Source organism: Crocodylus porosus, unplaced genomic scaffold (assembly GCF_001723895.1).
Source record: "Crocodylus porosus isolate Cpor-Errol unplaced genomic scaffold, CroPor_comp1, whole genome shotgun sequence".
Lineage (NCBI taxonomy): Eukaryota > Metazoa > Chordata > Crocodylia > Crocodylidae > Crocodylus > Crocodylus porosus.
Genome location: NW_017728949.1, coordinates 53718918 through 53738415, shown reverse-complemented (window position 1 = coordinate 53738415; position 19498 = coordinate 53718918). Strand labels below are relative to the sequence as shown.

General features: G+C 44.1%; 1 protein-coding gene and 1 long non-coding RNA gene across 2 annotated transcripts in view; one reads left to right on the top strand and one right to left on the bottom strand.

Annotated features, from left to right (window-relative positions):
* The window catches only part of LOC109322665, a 19556-nt gene extending 11220 nt beyond the window's left edge, over window positions 1–8336 (bottom strand). The window contains exon 1 of the long non-coding RNA XR_002104450.1: window positions 8242–8336. This is a non-coding gene — a long non-coding RNA (uncharacterized LOC109322665). The remainder of the gene's footprint in view (window positions 1–8241) is intronic.
* The window catches only part of XRCC5 (X-ray repair cross complementing 5), a 72970-nt gene that overhangs the window by 8343 nt on the left and 45129 nt on the right, over window positions 1–19498 (top strand). The window contains exons 5-11 of the mRNA XM_019553745.1: window positions 2678–2800; window positions 3678–3869; window positions 7481–7595; window positions 9045–9183; window positions 12440–12552; window positions 16359–16421; window positions 18266–18403. Coding sequence (XP_019409290.1) covers window positions 2678–2800; window positions 3678–3869; window positions 7481–7595; window positions 9045–9183; window positions 12440–12552; window positions 16359–16421; window positions 18266–18403 — 883 coding nt within the window. The remainder of the gene's footprint in view (window positions 1–2677; window positions 2801–3677; window positions 3870–7480; window positions 7596–9044; window positions 9184–12439; window positions 12553–16358; window positions 16422–18265; window positions 18404–19498) is intronic.

The following is a 19498-nucleotide window of genomic DNA, read 5'->3' as shown; positions in this document are numbered from 1 at the left end:
CCCAGTACTCTTTCCTACCATGGCAGGGGGTCGGACTAGATGATCTGCTCAGGTCCCTTCCGACCCTAGAAACTATGAAACTATGAAAGAAAGCCCTACTTAGTTTTTAGATGAAGTTTGATCTGTTTATGGGGTTGTCAGTAGCAGAAAAGGCCTGGACTTAATGACGGAAGAGATCCTTTCCAGATCTGTGTTCCTATGAACAGAAGAGCCTGTCTGCATGGAAAATCATATCAGTATAAACTAGGAAGGGCCTGGGCAAACAGACAAGTTACCCTGAGGTAAAGGGCTTTCCAGCACATCAGCTGCTCTAAGTTAATTGCCCATGTGTGTGCTATTACCCCTGGTAAGTGACAGCTATCACACGCAGTTTAGCCCTCAGTAAAAGGGGTAAGCCACTGCAGGTCTGCTTTCACATACTGTGGGATAGGAGCATATGTGTGAGCAGTTTCCACAAAACGTGCGACACTCGGTAAAGCCCCAGCACCTGTACTTGGCAACTCAAGTTTGTTTGAGCCAGGGGTGGGCGATTATTTGGGCCTGTGGGCCACATAGGGAGTTTTGGTGAGGTGTGGTGATCCAGGTGAGTACCCACCCCTGTGCAACAACTCACCAAAACTCCCTATGTGGGATGGGGCCTCAGGAGGCTTGCCGTTCAGGACCGGGAGGGGTGGGCAAGGCTGGGATCCCAGGGCCGGGTTGCGGGGCAGTGAGAACGTGGGTTCAAGCCCAGGGCGGAGCTGTGTTCTGCCCACAAGTCCCTGTGACGGGCACAAGTTCTGCGAGCAGGGACATGCAGGGAGCAGATCATGGTTTTCCCCGGCCCGGCTCTGTGCTGTCACTCCCCAAGATCTGGGGTCCCAGGAGACTGGCTGGGTGCTGCGTGGGCTGGGCGCTCTGCTCACGTCCGCCTGGCAGAGCCCCGGTTCTGGGAGCAAGGATGTGTGCTGAGTGCATCGTGGCTGTGCCCCAGACCTCCCCAAGATCCTTGGGTCTCCCCAGCCCCAGCCGCCCATCCTGCCCTCGAGCACCACTTCTGGCCAGCCTGCAGCCCCGTCCTAGCTGCCCAGCCAAGCGCCCTGCCTGTGTGGGTCTTACCCCTGGCTGTGGGTGCAGGGCAGACAGGCCAGGATGCCTGGGCAGCAGGGCTGGGTTTGGCGGCAGCCAGAAGGAGCCGCTGCCAGGAAGGTGAGTGTGACAGCTGCGCCGCTCCAGAGCCATTGCATGCCTGAGCACACACCATGGCTTGGATTGCTCCGTGCCTGGGCCAGGCAGGGCTAAGGGACCCACCATGGGCCAGGTAAAATGTCTCCGTTGGCCAGATCTGGCCCATGGGCCTTATTTTACTCACCCCTGCGTTAAACCAATAGAGTTATGCCAGTATAAGTCTGTACACAAATGCTCTAGTACAGTGATTCTCAGCTGGGTGCTGGTACATGCTGGGGTGCCTTAACACTTTCCAAGGGGGCCATGGGTTGCCACATGGTGTTAGAGCTCTTCGATGTGTAGATGCGATTCACAAGATGAACCCAGAGCATATCAAGAAAGCAATCTAATGGTAAAAACATTGTGACCGGTCGTGGCCTTTCTGAGATCTTTGTAGCTGAAAAAAACTGCTGATTTATTTTTCTATAGTGAAAAAAGAAGTGAAAGCTAAATGCTGGCATATTTGTAGGGGTGCCTTAAATCTAACGAGGGGTGCCTTGAGTCTAAAAAGGCTGAGAACCACTCCTGTAGTATGAGGGGAGAGCTACACTTCAGTGTTTGTTGTTTTGGAAAGCATTTAAATAAAGAAGAAAGGTCATTTGTCTTGGTTTGCATATTTTGGGTTTGTTCTTGTGTAATTGCTGTTCTTACAGTTTGGGTGGAAGTGGTAACGTTTCCAGCTGCTGACTTTACAGAGTCCCCTTCGGGGCTGTATGCTGGGGCTTGATTGCAGTATGTTCCTGGGGGAGCTCCTTGCAGCCAGCCCCCCAGGGATGAAATTTGTGCATTTAATTGGAGCGTTCTAGCTAATCTTCACTTTCAGGAATCACAGAAAAGTCAGGCTGGAAGGGACCTCAGGAGCTCACATGTAGTCCACCCCCCTTCCTAAGGCAGGATCATCCTTATCTAAACCATCCCATACAAGAGCTTGTCTACCTTATTCCTAAAACTATATAAGAAAACCTGAGCCTTACTATGAAAGTAGCATGTGTAGCCCTGCTTACACAATTAAAAGGCTACCTTATTCAGCCAGATTATTTTAAGGGGAATGGAAAGTCCCCCCAGTACCTACCTAGGTATAGTCCAACATCAGTTTGTTCCTGAAGTGCAAGCAGCCAGGGCCTTTACTAAATGCTGAGTACCAGATTTTCACTGGTGTGAACTGAGATCCTTGCATTTACTCCAATATAGCTAAGGCAGCTCAGGATCAGCACCTCAGTTCATTTGGGGGAAAATGTCAGGAAAAGGGCACAGCAGCACAAACAATAGTAAAGAGGAAGCCGTATTGATTGGATATATTCTTATACTTAAGGGCGGCAAATCTTGTTTGCGGTGGGGATTTTGGTTACCAAGCATTGGCTCCACTCTAAAGTTTATTAGGGATACCTTTTACAGCTTTGCAAATAAGGGCTCAGAAGATGATCCAACAGGATATTTTATCTCTGGAAATCTTTTGTTTGTGTTTTCTCAGAGGAAAGAAATACTACAAACAGCACATTGAGGTGTTTACAGACCTCAGCAGTCCCTTCAGTGAGGATCTTCTTGAGATTATCATTGCCAACTTGAAGAAAACAGGAATCTCACTACAGTTCTTGTAAGTATGGAAATCGCCCCGCATTGTCTTTGCCTTACTGCCACCTTATATGACATGCTCCTTTGGCACGTGCTGCTCGTGCAGGTGCAGAGCATATGTACCTAACAAAAGGCAACCGCTGGATACGGCCACGGAGCACAAGGAAGCGACAAGATCATATTGGTTAGCATGACGAGCAGCAGTCTGTACACACCAGCGGCCTCATCCTTGGTATGGGTTTTTGGTATGCTTTGTGGAAAGAGAGGGTTTGGAGGAGGACAAGGAGGTAGCTTTGCACATGTGAATTTTCACAAGGAGTACTGGGGTGAAAATAAGCCATGAAAAATGTAGCTGGAATACCCAGAAACATTCGAGAAGGCTGTGATCTTTTCAGGTGTGGAACAGTGTTGAAAAGTCATTGCTTGAGTCATTTGTAACTGGGCTAGACAAAACAGTAGAGCGTATACAGGGAGATGACCTAATAGGCCTTTTTCTTCTATGGCCATTCAGTACTTAATAAACCTAACGGCACAGTTTGTGGAAGAGCAAAAATCATTTTGTCTGGAGGCCCTCGTTAAACTCTAACGCAGACTCATAGCATGCAAGAGAAATGTTAACTTTATTCATAAATTCACCAGATATTGCAGGCGATTAAAATCCTACTCAGAACAACAGTTACTGCAGGAATGAGTAATAGCAGCATCGTGAGCAGGAGTCTGGGAGGGTCGCTTTTGTTGGGGCTTCAAAGTGACATTTGAAATAGCATTAGACAGAAGCTAGATGGCAGGAATCATTCCAGATGCAATTTCCATCTTTCTTTTTTTTAATCATGCAGCTGGTTGAGTTTTTTTTTAGTTAATGAGCAAAACAAATTTACAGCTTCTAATTGTATTCATAGCTTGCCATTTCCAGTGGTGACGGATGAGGATGAAAGTGGGGCTATGGGTGACAGCCCACGTTCTGATACGCGCAGAAGCTCTTTTCCAAGAAAAGGATTAACTGAGCAGCAGAAAGCAGGTATCCGTGTGGTGCAGAAATTGATGTTTGCTTTGGAGGAAGAAGGAGGCCTGGATGAAATTTACACTTTCAGGTAATCTGGAATACTCCCTTTTCAGGGCCTGGGAGGTACATTTCTGATTGCATCCTAAAGCCGGTTTCAGTGGATGCAGCACTATTTTCCAGTTGGCAAATCCCCCCTCCCTCCCCAGACATTTGTGTAACTTGTTGCACATTCAGCCCCGTTCAAGCAGCTTTTTCAGCCAGCTCTCCAGCGGCTTTAGTGCAAAAAACAAGCAACAGAATTATAAGCTTCAATAGGAAATGAATTTTCCTTTATAAATATCACCATTTTCCCTTCACCTTTTGTTCTGCACCATGTTTTAAGAGAGGCATTTCTGTAAATGAGACTTCAAAATCATAGTGGATATGTGATATTTAAAAGACTGAGAATATATGCGCAGTGCATACAAAACATTTGCAGGTAATGGTAGTCCTGGCTCCCTGTTCTCACATTGGTTGCAGATCAGCTAGCGATCAAGCTCCCACAGACAGATTGTGACTGATTTTGCTTCTTGAAGCCCATGTTTTAATAGCGAACTACTGTGCCATTGTTTTTAACAATAGCCTGTCTTAGTAGTATTCCTAATGCAAGGATTGAAAGATTGCTCTGCATTTGGTGTCTCCACAGTGAAGCAATAAAAATGTATGCATGTCTTTGATACATTACTGCTAATGATATATCTGAGGTGCTTTTCCCACAGGTGCTTTAAACCTGGAGCAAACTGCCTGTAGTATTCACTCCCAAGGAAACTGTACCTTATAAAAAGTCCTAATCTTAATAACATATGGATCACTCTCTCATGCAGCCTGTAGTTTCATTACTGTAATTATGGTGTGTAAAATCTTAAGAAAGACATTTTCAGTGAGCTTAGTGCATCATAACTGGAATGCCAAATGTCCTATTTTAGTTGCAGTGTGCGTGGTAGCAGTGATGGAGTTGGTAGCTTGAGCTTTATATGCAGTTATTCATCTCTCTTTGGTGGGTCGGTCTTCCTCTCACCCTGCTCAGCCCATCGGTTGATAGTATCTGGCTGCAGTGACTGTCTAGAGGCTCGGACACTGCTCCACAAGGCCAAATGGAAAACAGGATCTTTCTGAGCATGGTTTTATTTTAACACAGGGGTGTCAAGCTCTGCAGGCCAGACCACAACTGTCCCTACTGTGTAGTGCCTGCAGCCCCGGGTCCAGCCCATGCACCACATGCAGCGTATGTCAACTTCCTGGATGGACATGGCGCAAGCTGTCCGCAGCACATGGGCTGGACCTTGTACTGCAGGCGGCACAGGGAGCCGGTTCAGAATAGGTGCAAGCTCCATGCGGTGTCCTGCCAGGCAGGCCCTGTGCACTAGCTCTGGCATGTCCCAGTCTGGACCACCCCCAGGGCCAGCATATAGAGCAGGTCCAGTGGGCTGCCACATGCAGCACGTGCCATGGACTGCCCCCGATGCTGCCTGCAGTCCAGCCCCGCATGCCAAGGGCAGCATGCACTGGCCCCTGGGCTCACTGTGCACATGGACGCTGAGGCCATCATGGGGTGCACACTTCCTAGGGCACGTGGACTGGATCCGGTGCTGCGTGCGGCACTGGCCATCTGGGACGCAGGCAGCATGCTGTGCCTCGGAGTGACCCCTGTGCTGCTTGCAGTGCATGGGGCCAGTTCGGTGACCCATGGGCCAGACCACACGGCTCTATGGACCTGGTCCGGCCCATGGGCCATATGTTTGACGTCCTGCTTTAAGACAGTTCAAATGCATGAAGCTGCCTGCTTGTATTGAACCTTTCTTTATATATTCTCTCCCTATCATTGTCTGTAAATACAGGGCAGCCCTGTTTGCTGTAGTTAGAGGGTAGATCTGAAATCTTTGGTTCAGTGCAGATTTGGCTAACAAATTAAAGCTGTAATGCAGTGTAAATTGTTTAAGAGCCACACATGAGGCTTTAGATTGGTTTAAATTATTTTCCAGCTTTAAGAAGGCAGGCTTGCAAATCTGTTGTGAAAATGTGCCAACCCAGATACAAAGCATACTTTCCTCTTTTTACTGTGCTGCTGATAAAATATTCTAATTCTCCATGAAACTCAATTAGTCACCCCAGCTAGTGAGCAAATAACATTTTATAATTTTGTTTTAGGGATCAATATTAAATTAAATGGGGAAAAAAGCCAAATAGACACAGTGAGGAGGTTTAAAATCTGGATTTAGGATAAGAGGCACTTAAGCTTGCATATAAATAAGGCAGTATATTTTAGTATATACATGTTCAGTTATGGGCATATGCATATTATAGCATTCAGATAATTATTAGCTTACCAGTGTTGCTAAATTTATAAGCACAAGGTATGCTAATGAACTTGGCCTTCATTGACAGGGTCCTGTTGGGTAGGTAAGTTATTTTTCTTCAAAAAGATGTAGGAAATTAAAGCTAAAGAACACAGGTAATGCGAAATGAAGGTAGAATGAATTCCACCTTAAGCAGTGAGAAGTCAAGAAATATGAAAGCTGACTTTAGATGCAGAACTTTAACTCTGCCCCTTGAGGGCTTACGGTGATATAATGATATAGTCAGGTTCTTAAAGAAACCTGCAATTTTGCATTAAATGCTATTTCTGTCTCCTTTTCTTGTGCAATAACGTGTCTGGGTCTTCGCAGCCAGAAAGTTTATGGAGTTTCCCCCCTCCAAAGAGAGAGATGATACTTGTTATTTATCCACTGCAACGTCCTGATGGAGACGAGGTCTAGATAGTTTTTCCCGTGGTATAGCTGTGTGAGGTAGACACTATAACCTTCATCCCTATTTGACTCTGCCTCATTACACTGCTCGCATTTGATCTCTACCAGGATTTTACAGCAAGAAAGCTAATGCACATGAGAGACCCGGCTGTACAAACATCCTTTCTGATCACATACAGGCTAGAGGATCATAAACATTCTCTCAGTTGAGTGTCTTCAACCTTACATTTCTAAAGGTTTTTAAAAAATTTTGGGTACTTGTTTATATATATTCTATGATATATTCATATTTTTTTCATTTTAATATATATTCCTTTCAAGTTATCTTTTGCTTCATGAAAAAATCTGATGTGCTGTTTGCGTTGGATGTATTCAGAGTAGCTGCTTTTCTCCTAACTGCTTTACGAAAATAATGGGTGTTCATTAGTACCTAATTAAAAATGTGAAGAGTGTTAATTACCAAACAAACAAAATAATGCTAATTGAAGCAGGAATCTATTTTTCCACCTCCAGTCCAGAAAAGCATCTCACCACTGAGAGGTGCCTTTTCGCATTCGGGCTGTTCAGCTAGCTAAGTGACTTAATTGGATAAATGTAGCTCATTGCAAAATGCTTCATAAGTGGCCGTGTAATTTCTCGCTCCCCACAAGCACCATCTTTAAGCCTAATGTCCTCGGATCATAGACATTTGAAATGGAAAAGACCTATTAGGTCACATCTCCTCCATTCTCTGCACCTTTTCTATTGAGGTTAGCAGCTGGATTATTGTATATCATTTTTTTTGTAGCGCGCTGAGAAACTGAGACCAAAACAGTTGGGCTTCATCACCTCCCTGGAGAGACTCCATCTTCTGGAGTGTTTTGCTGCAGTTCATCAAAGAGTTCATCTCTGTTTTCTTGATTCTTTAATTTAGAGACAGCCTGGAGCGTCTTTCAATGTTTAAGAAAATTGAAAGAAGACCTATGGCTTGGCCCTGCCAGCTCACTATAGGTTCTAATCTGTCCATAAGGATTGTGGCCTACAAATCAGTAAGTTACTCAAATCACATATTTAAGTGTACCTTGGCAGTAATACAGTCAGATGCACCTACATTTTTTAAAGCAAGCTGAGGAAATTCAGTAGATAAAGCTACATTAAGAAAACACTATGGGGCATATTTTGCGTCAGTACATGTAAAGTTACGGTTCCCACAGCAACTATAACTTCACCATATTATACACATATGTTAAAGCGCTAAAGTTAACAACATACGAAAAAAGAAAGTAATTCCTACCCACAATATGACGCTTAATTGTATTAAAGTTTATGAGCCCGATTTAGCACGCCGCGCTCACATAGACCTTTCCAGTTGGCTGTCAGCAAAATGCTCAGAAATTAATGAAGCTGAATGTTTTCCTAAATCCTCAGTATTGTGGGGGAGGAAGTATGTTTTTGAGAGGCGGGAGGAAGTTATAATAGTATCATCGACTTGGAAGTATGCTTCTGAATTTTACCTGTTGTTGCCAGTCACATGTATGGTTATTGTAACTTAAAGGACTATTTGAGTATTTTCCCCCTTTTTTCATTTGGTGAAACTTGGCCGTGTTTTTCTTTTATTGTTTTGGGGGGTCTTGAGTCTAACAAACTTGAGACCCATTGTTGTGTGGTCCCAGTCTGCCTTACCTTCTCCCTGACTTTAGACTGGGGCGGGCAATTGTTTCGGGCAGAGGGCCGCTTACTGAGTTTTGGCAAGCCAGCGAGGGCCGCATGACAGGCAGCCAGGGGCAGATATATATTAATTTTCTAAATTTTTTAGGGTCCCTGCAGGCCAGATAGAATGGCCTGGCAGGCTGCATTTTGCCCACCCCTGCTTTAGACTACCATGGCCAGCTCCTACTCTGTCCTCCGTGCCATCGCTGAGATATATCATTGCCTATCTATTGTTTACAAGGCAGGGAGTTATGGGAGTTGTCTGGTTAGCCAGAAAAACTTGCTTAGTACAAAGCATTTACTCCTATCCTTTATGGGTCTCGTCATATCGTTTGCATCTTGTTTCTGCCTTTTTGAAGACTCATAATAGAATGGGCCATTTTCTGCTGCTCTCAATTAATACAGCAGGTGGGGGGGTATCAGTGACTGGGAAGGTAGGCTGCCTCGGCTTGAAGTGCATCCCTCTTTTAACTTGTGGGTATCCCATTGCCTGAGTGTCAGGGCAAAATGGGGAGTACTTAAATAAAGTTTAATTTGCGATTAAACGGATGACTTCAGGTTCATTTTGTCCCACCACCTTCAAGAGCAACTGAAGCAGTAGAAATTCCCACAGTCATTTGGCCACAGCACAGTTGCTTGTTTCAGGTGTTCAGGATTATTTTACTGGTAAGACTCACCCGGTGCTTGGTTCAGGGAAAAGGTCCTAGGATCTGGTTCTCACGTTGAGGTCAGGGCTCAGTCCCAAATGGATTTAAACGTTCTTTCTTCTTTTTAATATTGGTACAAAGGTCACAGAGGAAAAGGTGAAAAAATCCTGGACAGTTGTGGATGCCAAGACCCTGAAAAAAGATGATATTCAAAGAGAAACTGTTTACTGTTTGAATGATGATGATGAAACAGAAATTCAGAAAGAAGACATTATTCAAGGTATGACTGCTTCTGTATTTATTCTCTGAAGGTATTTAAGCCAAAATGTTAGCACTTGGTTCCAAAGACATCTCCATGCTTTTGAAAATCTCATCCTTAGGTGGCTAAATATTAATTTAGGATGCAGAAGTCTGACTTTGGCCCCAGGCTGTAAACTCTTGTGCACGACTCTTGTGCCGTGCAGGCGTGGAAAACGCCCGTTCATGACACTAGCAGAAATAATGACGCTGGGTGAGAACTAGAAGGCAGCCCAGTCTGTGGTCTGTGCCGACCTTGCTTATGTGTGGTGCTCAGGCTGCCTCTCCGTTTTGTTTCCATCTGTGAAACCAGACCAAAATACAGCTAAAGTTTATCAAATGCTAATGATAATGTGCATTAGCAATGGGAGAGGAGGCAGTCACTGGGACCATGAAAGGAAGGGTTGGTGTCCAGGAGACAACCTGTCGCATGTGCTTCCTACCACGAGAGCGCTTGGAATTAGCTTTAATATTTAGACTCGAAGGAGATTTTCTTTAAAGTGGTAGATGGCAAAATGTTCAAAGTGAATAGATTCTTATTTTGCAACATTCAGTTTCTCCTACAATAGTGATAATTCCTTATATCAATAAAGGAATTTAATATATTGTCTGTTTTTTAAAACAATTGAATTGAAATTGTTTCGGGCTTCTGAGTTTCACTGTAAATGTTTTTGGTTGTACAGTCACATTTTGCTGTTTTCTTAAAATGTTTTATTCCTCTTGTTTGTGTTTGAAAGACTCAGACAAATGTGTAAATTGATTAACTATACAAGGGACACAATATAAATGAATATATAGAAAGTGCTGTCAAATGCAGAAACTAGACTGAAAAAAAGAGCAAAATATCACTTTAATCTTTTTCAGGCTTGGCAATCGATAGCAGGTAAGACTATTCAGACACTAGGTTTATGTGCGCATTGATTTTTGCCTTTGTAAGCAAAAATAATGTTAGGAGAAAGTTAATAAGTAATATTAATTCAGTGTTCCTTTCTCTAGCTTTTATAACTTGTAAAATGTTTTTTCTTACAGAATAGATATGCTCGGTAGCTTTCTCGTTGAATTCATCAGTTAAATTGAATTTGTACTAATGCATCACCCTAAATCCAGAACATTTGGAGAAGTTTTCTAGTTCCTTTTATATGCCTATATGTGTCTCAGATGAATGTGTAATTTTTGTGACTTCAGTGAGAGTATGATTGGGCCTTCAATATTATGGATCTGTCCACATATATTTAGTAGAGAGGAGGTAAATTTGCCTTTGATAGTGCTTTTTCTTAGATGGTGTTTTACATGGATTCAGACTCACTTCCTACTTAAGTGGTGTATCTGGGGGGGTTGGTTCATCATTTTAAAGACAGAATAGATTGTGTTGCTTCTCTAGTCCAGTGATCCTCAAACTTTTCAGACTTAAGGCACTTCTCCACAATTTTTCTGAATTCAGTGGCACCCCATTTCAAAAACTTTTCTTTCTTTCTCTCTTTTTTTTTTTTTTACAACAAAAAATTGATGGAGCCATTCTTCTGTTGCAGAGAACTCAGAAAGACCCAACAGGGCAGAATGGTGTTGACACGGAAGAGTCCATTTGAAATCTCTGAATTTATCTTGTGACTCATGTGTGGGTGTTAATATTGTGTTGCACCCCTCAGGCACCCTTAAAAGGATCTCATGGCAGTGAAATAGCCACTGGTCTCATCTAATCTCCCATGTAACAGTGGGGTTGCATCTCGCAAGCTGGTATCCCATGGTTCACCTCAATATGCTTCTTAGAAAGAGGCTAGGAATTGACGGTGTTTGCAGCAACGAACCCTAATGTAAGGGGATGAAACTCTCATCCCTCTCTCCTCAGCACAGAGCTGCCTGCCTTCTTCCTGAAGTATTTCTGTTCTCCCTTTGCCAAAGTGCTGATCACCCGAGTCTGTGAATGCCCATCAGGTACTTTCTCCAGGCAAAAGTAGTATTAAACACTTGCAATTTATATTTGATTTTGATATCAAAGTGAGCCAGTGGGACCAGAGATCTTCATTGGATGCCCTGGCATTCAGATCCTGTGAAAGAGCTGCTGATTGCTCTCAGAGATTTTTGAGGAGTATTCTGTTTAGAGAACTTGTCTGAAAACAAGTCTTTCATTCTACCTCATTCCTCTGCTCCTGTTTGCACACCCCGCTTGAAGACATCATCTCCAGTTTCTGGCCGCAAAGTCAGCTACACCGCCCCTGCCTGTGACATGCTAGGCAGAACATTATAGTGTCAGGTGCAGAATAAGCATTGAGAGCAGGTGATACACCTGGGAAACAAAATTTCTGATCTCATGCAAATACTCCTACTAATAGAGAGCAAAGGAGGCATATACAGAAATATTCACTAGATCAGTGGTGCTCAACCTGCTGCCTGCAAAGCTCTGTCATCTTGCACAGGCGTCTCCCCCTGGGTCCGGAAATTTGGCAGTGGGGGAGTGGTAGCAGTGTTAATAATTTATTCCAGAGCCCCAGCACTTAATGCTGCCACCACTCCCCTGCCACCCAATTTCCAGGCCCTTAAGGAGCCCCATATTTCCATGTGCCAAATCGTGCCAGTGCGTGGTCACTCCATGGCTGGATGCAGCATGCAGGAGTGGTGTTCAGGGTCACATCATGGCCAGGTCCAGCCTGTGGGGTCATGCTGGATTGCACCTGGATCCAGCTGCCGACCACTCGTTGCACCTGTGCTACTCCTCCATCCCACAGGGCTGCATAGGTTGAGCACCACTGTCCTGCATCAATGGATTGGTCTCTGTGTAGAAGAACTTGGGTTTTTCATGTGGCATCTATCTTTATGGCAGTTTGTTTCCTGGATCTCTTGTGGATTCCTTTCTGTGATTAATCTCCTCTTGATTTGTGTTGCTTGCTTGCTGCTCTGTTTGCGCTTGCAGCCTGCTCCCTGAGTCCTGTTTTATGAGTATAACTCGCTGGGCAGGGTGTTCACTTTTCTTTTTTTGCTATCCTGGTATTTGCTAAGGTAACTACATTATGCAGAGCAGTGCACAAGGAGCGTAACTGCTGTTTATGATCTGCAAAATGTGTCTATGGGGTGTGTGGTTTTTTTTGTTAACAGGAAAAAGTAATTTGATGTAAATTTCCGAGTGCGGTGTACAGAGTATAGCTGTGGGGCGTGCATGCATTGTTAAAATATGCAGAGAGCTAATTGCAGTGTAAGAAATATAGGCCCATATGCTTACCAGATGCTCTTCTCTTGTTCTCCAGGGTTCTGCTATGGGAGTGATATAGTTCCTTTCTCTAAAGTGGATGAAGAGCAAATGAAATACAAAACTGAAGCAAAGTGTTTTTCTGTTTTGGGATTCAGCAGATCGTCTCTGGTGCGGTATTAAGTATCTTCCCCTTTTTGTTTCTGGATACCTATCAAGTATTGACTTCAAGTCAAATTCACTAAGGGACAAAGGTGCTACCAGTGGATGGGTGACCTTTGGAGGGCAGCTGCAGTGAGGTATAGGTATGCGGATTTAATTTGTTTGCTGTGTCCTGTAGAGCTGGGCATTGCATACATCGTTTTGAAGGGCAAAGTTTGTGGGCATGGCTACCAGGGCCATGGTTCTAGGGACCCATTTGTTGCAAATCATTTTTGCTCAGGGACCATGTCCCCACGAGCAGGAACATGCACTTTGTGGCCCCTCAGAGGCTTTTGAGGTGCTGCAAAATGCAGAGGGCACGTGTGAATAGGTTCTCCGTGCTGCATATTTGCAGTGTGGAGGCAAAATTAGATACTGTGAAATCCTGGTATCTAAAATAAGTGCAGAGAAAAACAGTGGGGTGGCACATGTAGCAGCCTGGATCACTGCTGCTGCAGTCCTGGGAAGCCCCCAGGACCCCAGACCCAGGTACTGGCCCCAGCCTTCCCTACCCCACCTGGCACAGTTTGCCATGCGCCAGAGCGTGCGTGCAGGGGCTTTCCCTGCGGACAACTAGCAGTGGCACATATTTGTGCTGGGGAAACGTGCACACACACTCATGGGGATGCCCCCAGGGGTTGCACACACGTTAGAATCCTAATTTTAAGCCAGCGCTGAAGTAGCGGCTTCCCTGCTTCCCCATCCTTCACTGAGGGGAGAAGGTAGAGTCCATCTTCCCCAGTCCCTGCAAAGCTGCCTGCACAATGCACTCCGGACACGTGCAGATCTGAACTCATTTCACCCTCCACTGCTAATACAAGAAACCTGTCAATATTTAAAACCTCTGGGAAACTAATTGTCTTAATTGCAAAGCCCATATGGTTTTATTTTGTGAGCTAGTTTTCCTCTCGTCCTGGGTAAAATATCAGCATTTAAACATAATGATCAGTTCTCAGAATTAGGATCCAGAGTAGGAAGTGGAGGACAAACGGCATCTCTCTTGTTAAAGGAGGTACATATCTTCCTAAAAATCTGCTGTCTATCTGATGTAAATATTGTTGTTCTGTTGGAAGTGGCCTTTTTGGCACACGTTACCATGGTATTTAGAAGCTATATGAGGCTTAAGAAGAGAGATCTAGTATGTCACCAAGAGAAACCAAACACCGGTTGGTTTTTTCCTATCTACACCTTGGCCACGATATGATTGTTGGGGAAGGCCTGGGTGAAGAGATGTCTCGTGGCCCTTTTTGAAAGTGAAATATATGAGGAAAAACACGTGCAGACATGAGCGAGCTGTTCAGTTCGCTTGGAGATTTTAAGTTACCATGCTGGTCTTTTTCCACGGTGCAGCAGAGGGTGGCTGTGGGCATCTGCTCATCCCCTTCAGGCCTTCAGGGCCCAGTTAGTTCACTCCTCTTCTTCACAGTCCTTCGTTGAGATCCTTAGGCTAAATCTTGGTACCAATCTATGGTGCTCCTGGCATGCAGAAGGCAGCCAACTCTTCCTCCCCACCTCACTGAGCTTCCCAGATGTGCCAGTGCCTGGAGAAATTAGGGACCTGAACAAAAAGTAGCAGGGTTATCTATCAGCTATCATCAGGAAAGCCAGAAGTGTTGCTGCTGGGCAGAGGGAAATGCATGGAGGAGCTGACAGAGGTTGTAGCCATCCCTTGGCTGAGGGCATTTGTCCCTGTATTGTGTAGGTGGTGCGCTGCCTCTGGATGCTGCTAGATGTGTGACAGCAGTGAAGCAAAACATCTGTATTAACCAATAGATTTTGTCCTTTTCTGTCTGCTGAGGGCCTATTAAAATAGCCTGTGCCTTAATCGCTCCTTGATTGGATTACTGTAATGTGGTCTGATCATGAGGGCACCCAGCTGGTAAATCGCAGTGATCGATTGGAGATGTGACAGACCAACGAGAAGCTATCACGCTAGCGCTTCACCGAGTACACACATTGAGCTCAGAACTGATACGCAATTCAGGATTTTGGCCCTCATTTTTAGTGTCCTTAATGGGCTGGGACCTGTCCCCCGAACAAGGGCTGGGTTTAGCAAAGGGTCCAACAGGTGTCCGAGTGCAGGGTCTCTGTGCAGCAGTGTAAGGGGAGTTTTTCAGACACATGAAATTAGCCTGTATCTGACTTATGTCTTCAGTACACGGTGTAAGACAGCTTGCCACGCATGCATTTTCCTACCCTGTGGGCAGATCTCTTATTTCCACTGAAAGTCTGACCTTCATAAAAAGAAACCACGAGAGGAAAATAGGTTAGGAGAGTCATCATTCTCTTTGTGATCAACCTTTGTGCTAAGGCACAGTTTTTACCGTTGCCTAGATAGTATAATAGATGCTCAAGCACGCTCAAAGTGGGAAGGCTTTTAACGCACACCAACGTCCCTTAAAGAATCACGAAAAAAATGTTTTTGCATAGGTACAGGGCACAACACCATGGTGGTATTTTTGGCCGCTCCTACTATGTGCTTTATAGGGAGAGCTCATGTTCTGTGACGATAACATGCGCACTGGTCAAACCAACATGCCCAGGATAAAATAAGTCCGTTGCTTATTGTACTACGCTTAGTAGAATAACACAGCTCTATTGAATAGATAAAATGTCAAGAAGCAAAGACTGGGAAATGCAACATTTTGCTCTTTTCCTGATGTTTGCTGCTCAGAGTTATCCTCCTAACATTATCCAAATGTATTTTTATATTGTTTGTAAAAAGAAAACATTCGAGAAAAGATAATTTATTATTAACCACAAAAACTGGAGCAGCTCCAAATACATAATTAAAGAGGGAATAAAACTATCTCATGTTATTTTTCTCAGTATACTGGAGCTGCTTTTTCAGTTACTTGCATCCCTCAGGAAAGAAGATCATAAGGCCATACGTTATATAAAATTTTGATTTTTTTTATTAATAAGCAATACCATGTAGATGAAGAAATCTAACTTGGGAAGACACTGAGGGTGCATTATTAGGCAAATAAAGGAATGTCATGATACATGTATCCAGATATTTATTAGGGGTGCACCGATAAAGAGTTTTTTGGCCAATATCAATGGCTGATTATTAACCAGCTGCATCAGCTGATACCAGTCTGATTGCCTATATGCAGCCGGGTAGCTTGGAGAGCAGCGTCTGGTGGATAAGTCTTCTGGGGCGGGAAAGGCATGGGGAGTGCAGATTGAGGCTCCCACGGTGAGAGAGGGAATGGTGCTGGGGCAGGGACAGGAGCAGGCGCTGCCCTGCTGGGGTAGGGTGGGGCGCGGGTTGGAGCCATGGGCGACTCATCTGGGGGGCACAGGGATTCTGCAGCCATGTTGTCTACAAGTCAGTCGCAGGAATAGATCATTTTACCAAAAAGTAGGGAACCAGTTGTACCAGAGTGGCTTCAGCCTTTCCTGATGTTTCTAACGAAGATTAATAATACATATAGATAACCTGTAGATGTCTTCGTAAAAAGACACGTTCCATGACTCCAATGTTTCATTTATAATTTTCTCATTCATACATATGGAAATAACTGAAATATTTGACAATCCAAGTTTGAGCTCAGATGTGATAAGAAATATGGTGTAGGATGTGAATGCTGAACTTTGTCTCTATCTCAGGATTTGTCAGAACCAGAATGGCCTTCAATGCTATAGTCATTTGGGCATCCTTCTTGGAGATGTAGTGTATGCCAGTGTATGCCACTGTTTATTGCTTATTATGTATATCATTTATTACAATTAAAAATGCAACTAACCTGTTTGGAAATTTGAACTGGTAGATTCGGAGACATCACTATATGGGCAGCCAGGTTCTAAAGGTCTTTGCGGCAAAAGATGATGAGGTGAGATGAATGTTTTATGTTTCACTATAAACTGAAGTTAATGGTAATGAAGGTGACCTCAAAGTTTGAAAGGTCTTTTTTCAACTAATAAACATACTCTTCATAACATAATTTTAAAAAATCCCAACTCCCGCTGATGTCAGTGGAAACTGGATTGAAACCAAAGTGAATAAATAGCCTGCGTATTATCCAAATTTAAAATCTTGTAAAATATTACTTTATCTACTTATAATTAAGAAGGCTGCAAGTAGAATATATTTACTGTGTTTCTAAGTGTGGGCATGAGCCTCTGATTCTTGATTATTGTATCTCATTGATTAGAAAGCTGTCCTTTTTTTTCTTTTAGTGTGAAACGTGGCAGGCTGACGTAAGATTTAGTAGAATTAAAATACAAGCAGATTCAGTTAGATGCATTCCTCAAGGGTGAATGATTGTAAGAAGCAAAAAGCAAAATACCTTCCCATAACCCAAAATAATAATGTTTTAAATAACTTTGTTTCTGATGCACTTTTCTGCAGGTTTTCATATGCTGAACAACTGTCACAAGCAATGTATTAACTAAAATTAGTCTAGTCTCAACAAAATTACCCTGAGATGAGTAAACCAAAGCAATAGAAAACAAGTGACAAAGTGAGGAAGGGGATGGTATTTTAAAATGTTGGATTTAGGAGGGGTAGGGGACAGGCAGAAGAAAGCGCTGCACTGCTGCAGCCGAATTCAATCATTCAGGTGTAAGGTTGGAGCCCTAAACACCAGCTAGCATGTAACTGCCCCGAATTCCCTAGGTGTGGACTCTAGAAAGGGGACTTGATTATAATCAGGGCCTTTACAGGCTAACAAGGCTAATTTCAACAGACTCTACCACAAAAGAGTAAAGGCATAAAGAATGCAAAGCCGGCTCAATACGGTCATGACAGCAGACAGCCATCAGCAGTTGTGCTGCCGTATCCTGAACAAGCTGTGAAGAGTAGATCAGCTCAGTGAAAAGAGAATTACAGTAATCCAGCCTTGAAGTCAAGGGAGCCTGTTGGGAGCATGATTAGGTCATCACCTGATTAACAAGGATATACCCTACATGAATTATATAGGGGAAAGCCCTCCTGAACCAGGTCTGATGTACAGCTTTCCTTGGGGGTAGGGCATGATCTAAATGCACACCAGTCTTGTTAATCTGACTCCAACCTCCAAACAAGTTCCCTCAACATGAGCAGCCATATAAGAGGATGAGTCATCTCATCATGAACGGCTCCAGTCCAACAGTGACACTTTTGCTCTCACAGGATCGAGAACAAAATAGCTCGGATGCGAGAGATCTCTGAAAGGAGCCAGAACTCCCCAGCTTGGTTCAAGCAAGTCCTCTGACTCTGTGTGTGGAGCCCATGCTTTTCTTAATGGTCATTTTATAGTTCTCCCTCTGAGTCAAGGGAACAGGGAAGCTGAAATACCCCTGCCCCTTCTCTACTACAGGTCGAAATAAAATCTGGGTCTGTTCTTAACACGAGGGCATAAACTTCAAAACCAAAGCTGTGAAACATTCCCTGAAGGGCCCATTTTTCCTTCCTTCCTTCCTTCCTGTTACTCCTGTATTTCCTCTAGGCCTCTTCCATTTTTATGTGAAATGGTGATTTTTACAGGAGCTGAAGTCCAGACCAGCTTGGGATGCATCTGTCCCTATGACTTGATTGGAACTGTATTGAGTGCTTTGCTTTTTGGAGGCGGTCAAGTCAAGAAGGTTGACTAAGATTGGAAGTGTCCTAGTCTTCCCCAGCGCTGTTGGATTCAGGAGCTGTATTTGACTGTGCTTTAACAAGGGCTCATCTGACTTCACAGCTCTTTCTTTGCAGGCTGCAGCCGTTGCGTTTTCTGCCCTAGTTCATGCTTTGGAGGAATTGGACATGGTTGCCATTGTGCGTTATGCTTATGATAGAAGATCGAATCCTCAGGTTGGAGTAGCTTTTCCATGTATCAAGGATGCATATGAGGTAATATTTGGTTCTTATATAATACCTGTCTTCAGAGACTCTCCAGCTCCATTCTTTACATATGTCAGTTAATGATTTGGGAGAAATGATGTAGACGTTTGATACAGAGGTGAAAGAAACCACAGTGATTTTTGGGTGGTGCACAAAGACATATCAAATCACAGAGCAAGGAGACAGTAGTCTTTTACTTTCACTCTCTCGTGACACCATTTCTGGACTAGTTCACTCCTTTCTAGACATCCAAGGCCAGGTCTGTGCAGTAAATTTAATATGCTTGACAGTGAACCAGCAAGCACTCTGTGCTGCTTCATCTGAGCCATGTCCTAAACTGCAAGCCCTGTAGGCACGTGCATGGCACCGTGGATGGGCTAAATGCACTGCTGAGTGCTGGTACCAATTAGCATGCCCATGGTGCTGAACAGGAGCAGCTACACCGTAAACTTGAGGGTGTTGCAGCCCTGCATGGTAAGTTCACTGCTCGGACACAGCCTGAATACCAACAGGATATTAAGAAATTGGCAGTTCTGAGCAATCCTGACCTAGGTATTTAGGTGCTAGATAGACAATGATAAGCAGAGCAGAAAGAAACCTTTGCTGATTTCCCTCCCACAAATCTCAGAATTTAAGGGGAAATCGGTGGTGGGGGTGGGGGTGGAATTTTTACACAGATTATTAAAAGTACACTTGGAAAAACCAAGTGGTATGTTCAGATATGTGCCCTTTAATTGTACTGATTTTTAAATGATTTTCATTTCAACTCATTCTGTTCCTTCAAGAAAAGTGTCTTCCCCACCTCCCTGAAATCTGTCTCCTTCACCTGCTCCTCTTCTCCCTTCCCCTGGATCTGTGAATTTTCCCATAATTGGTCCTTCTTGTCCTTTTCCAAACCATGAACCCGTTATAGTTTCATAGTTTCTAGGGTCGGAAGGGACCTGAGCAGATCATCAAGTCTGACCCCCTGCCATGGCAGGAAAGAGTACTGGGGTCAAACGAGCAAGGTATTCATCCAACCTCCTCTTAAACACCCCCAGGGTAGGAGCCAGCACCACTTCTCTTGGAAGCTGGTTCCAGACCCTAGCCGCCCTGACCATGAAG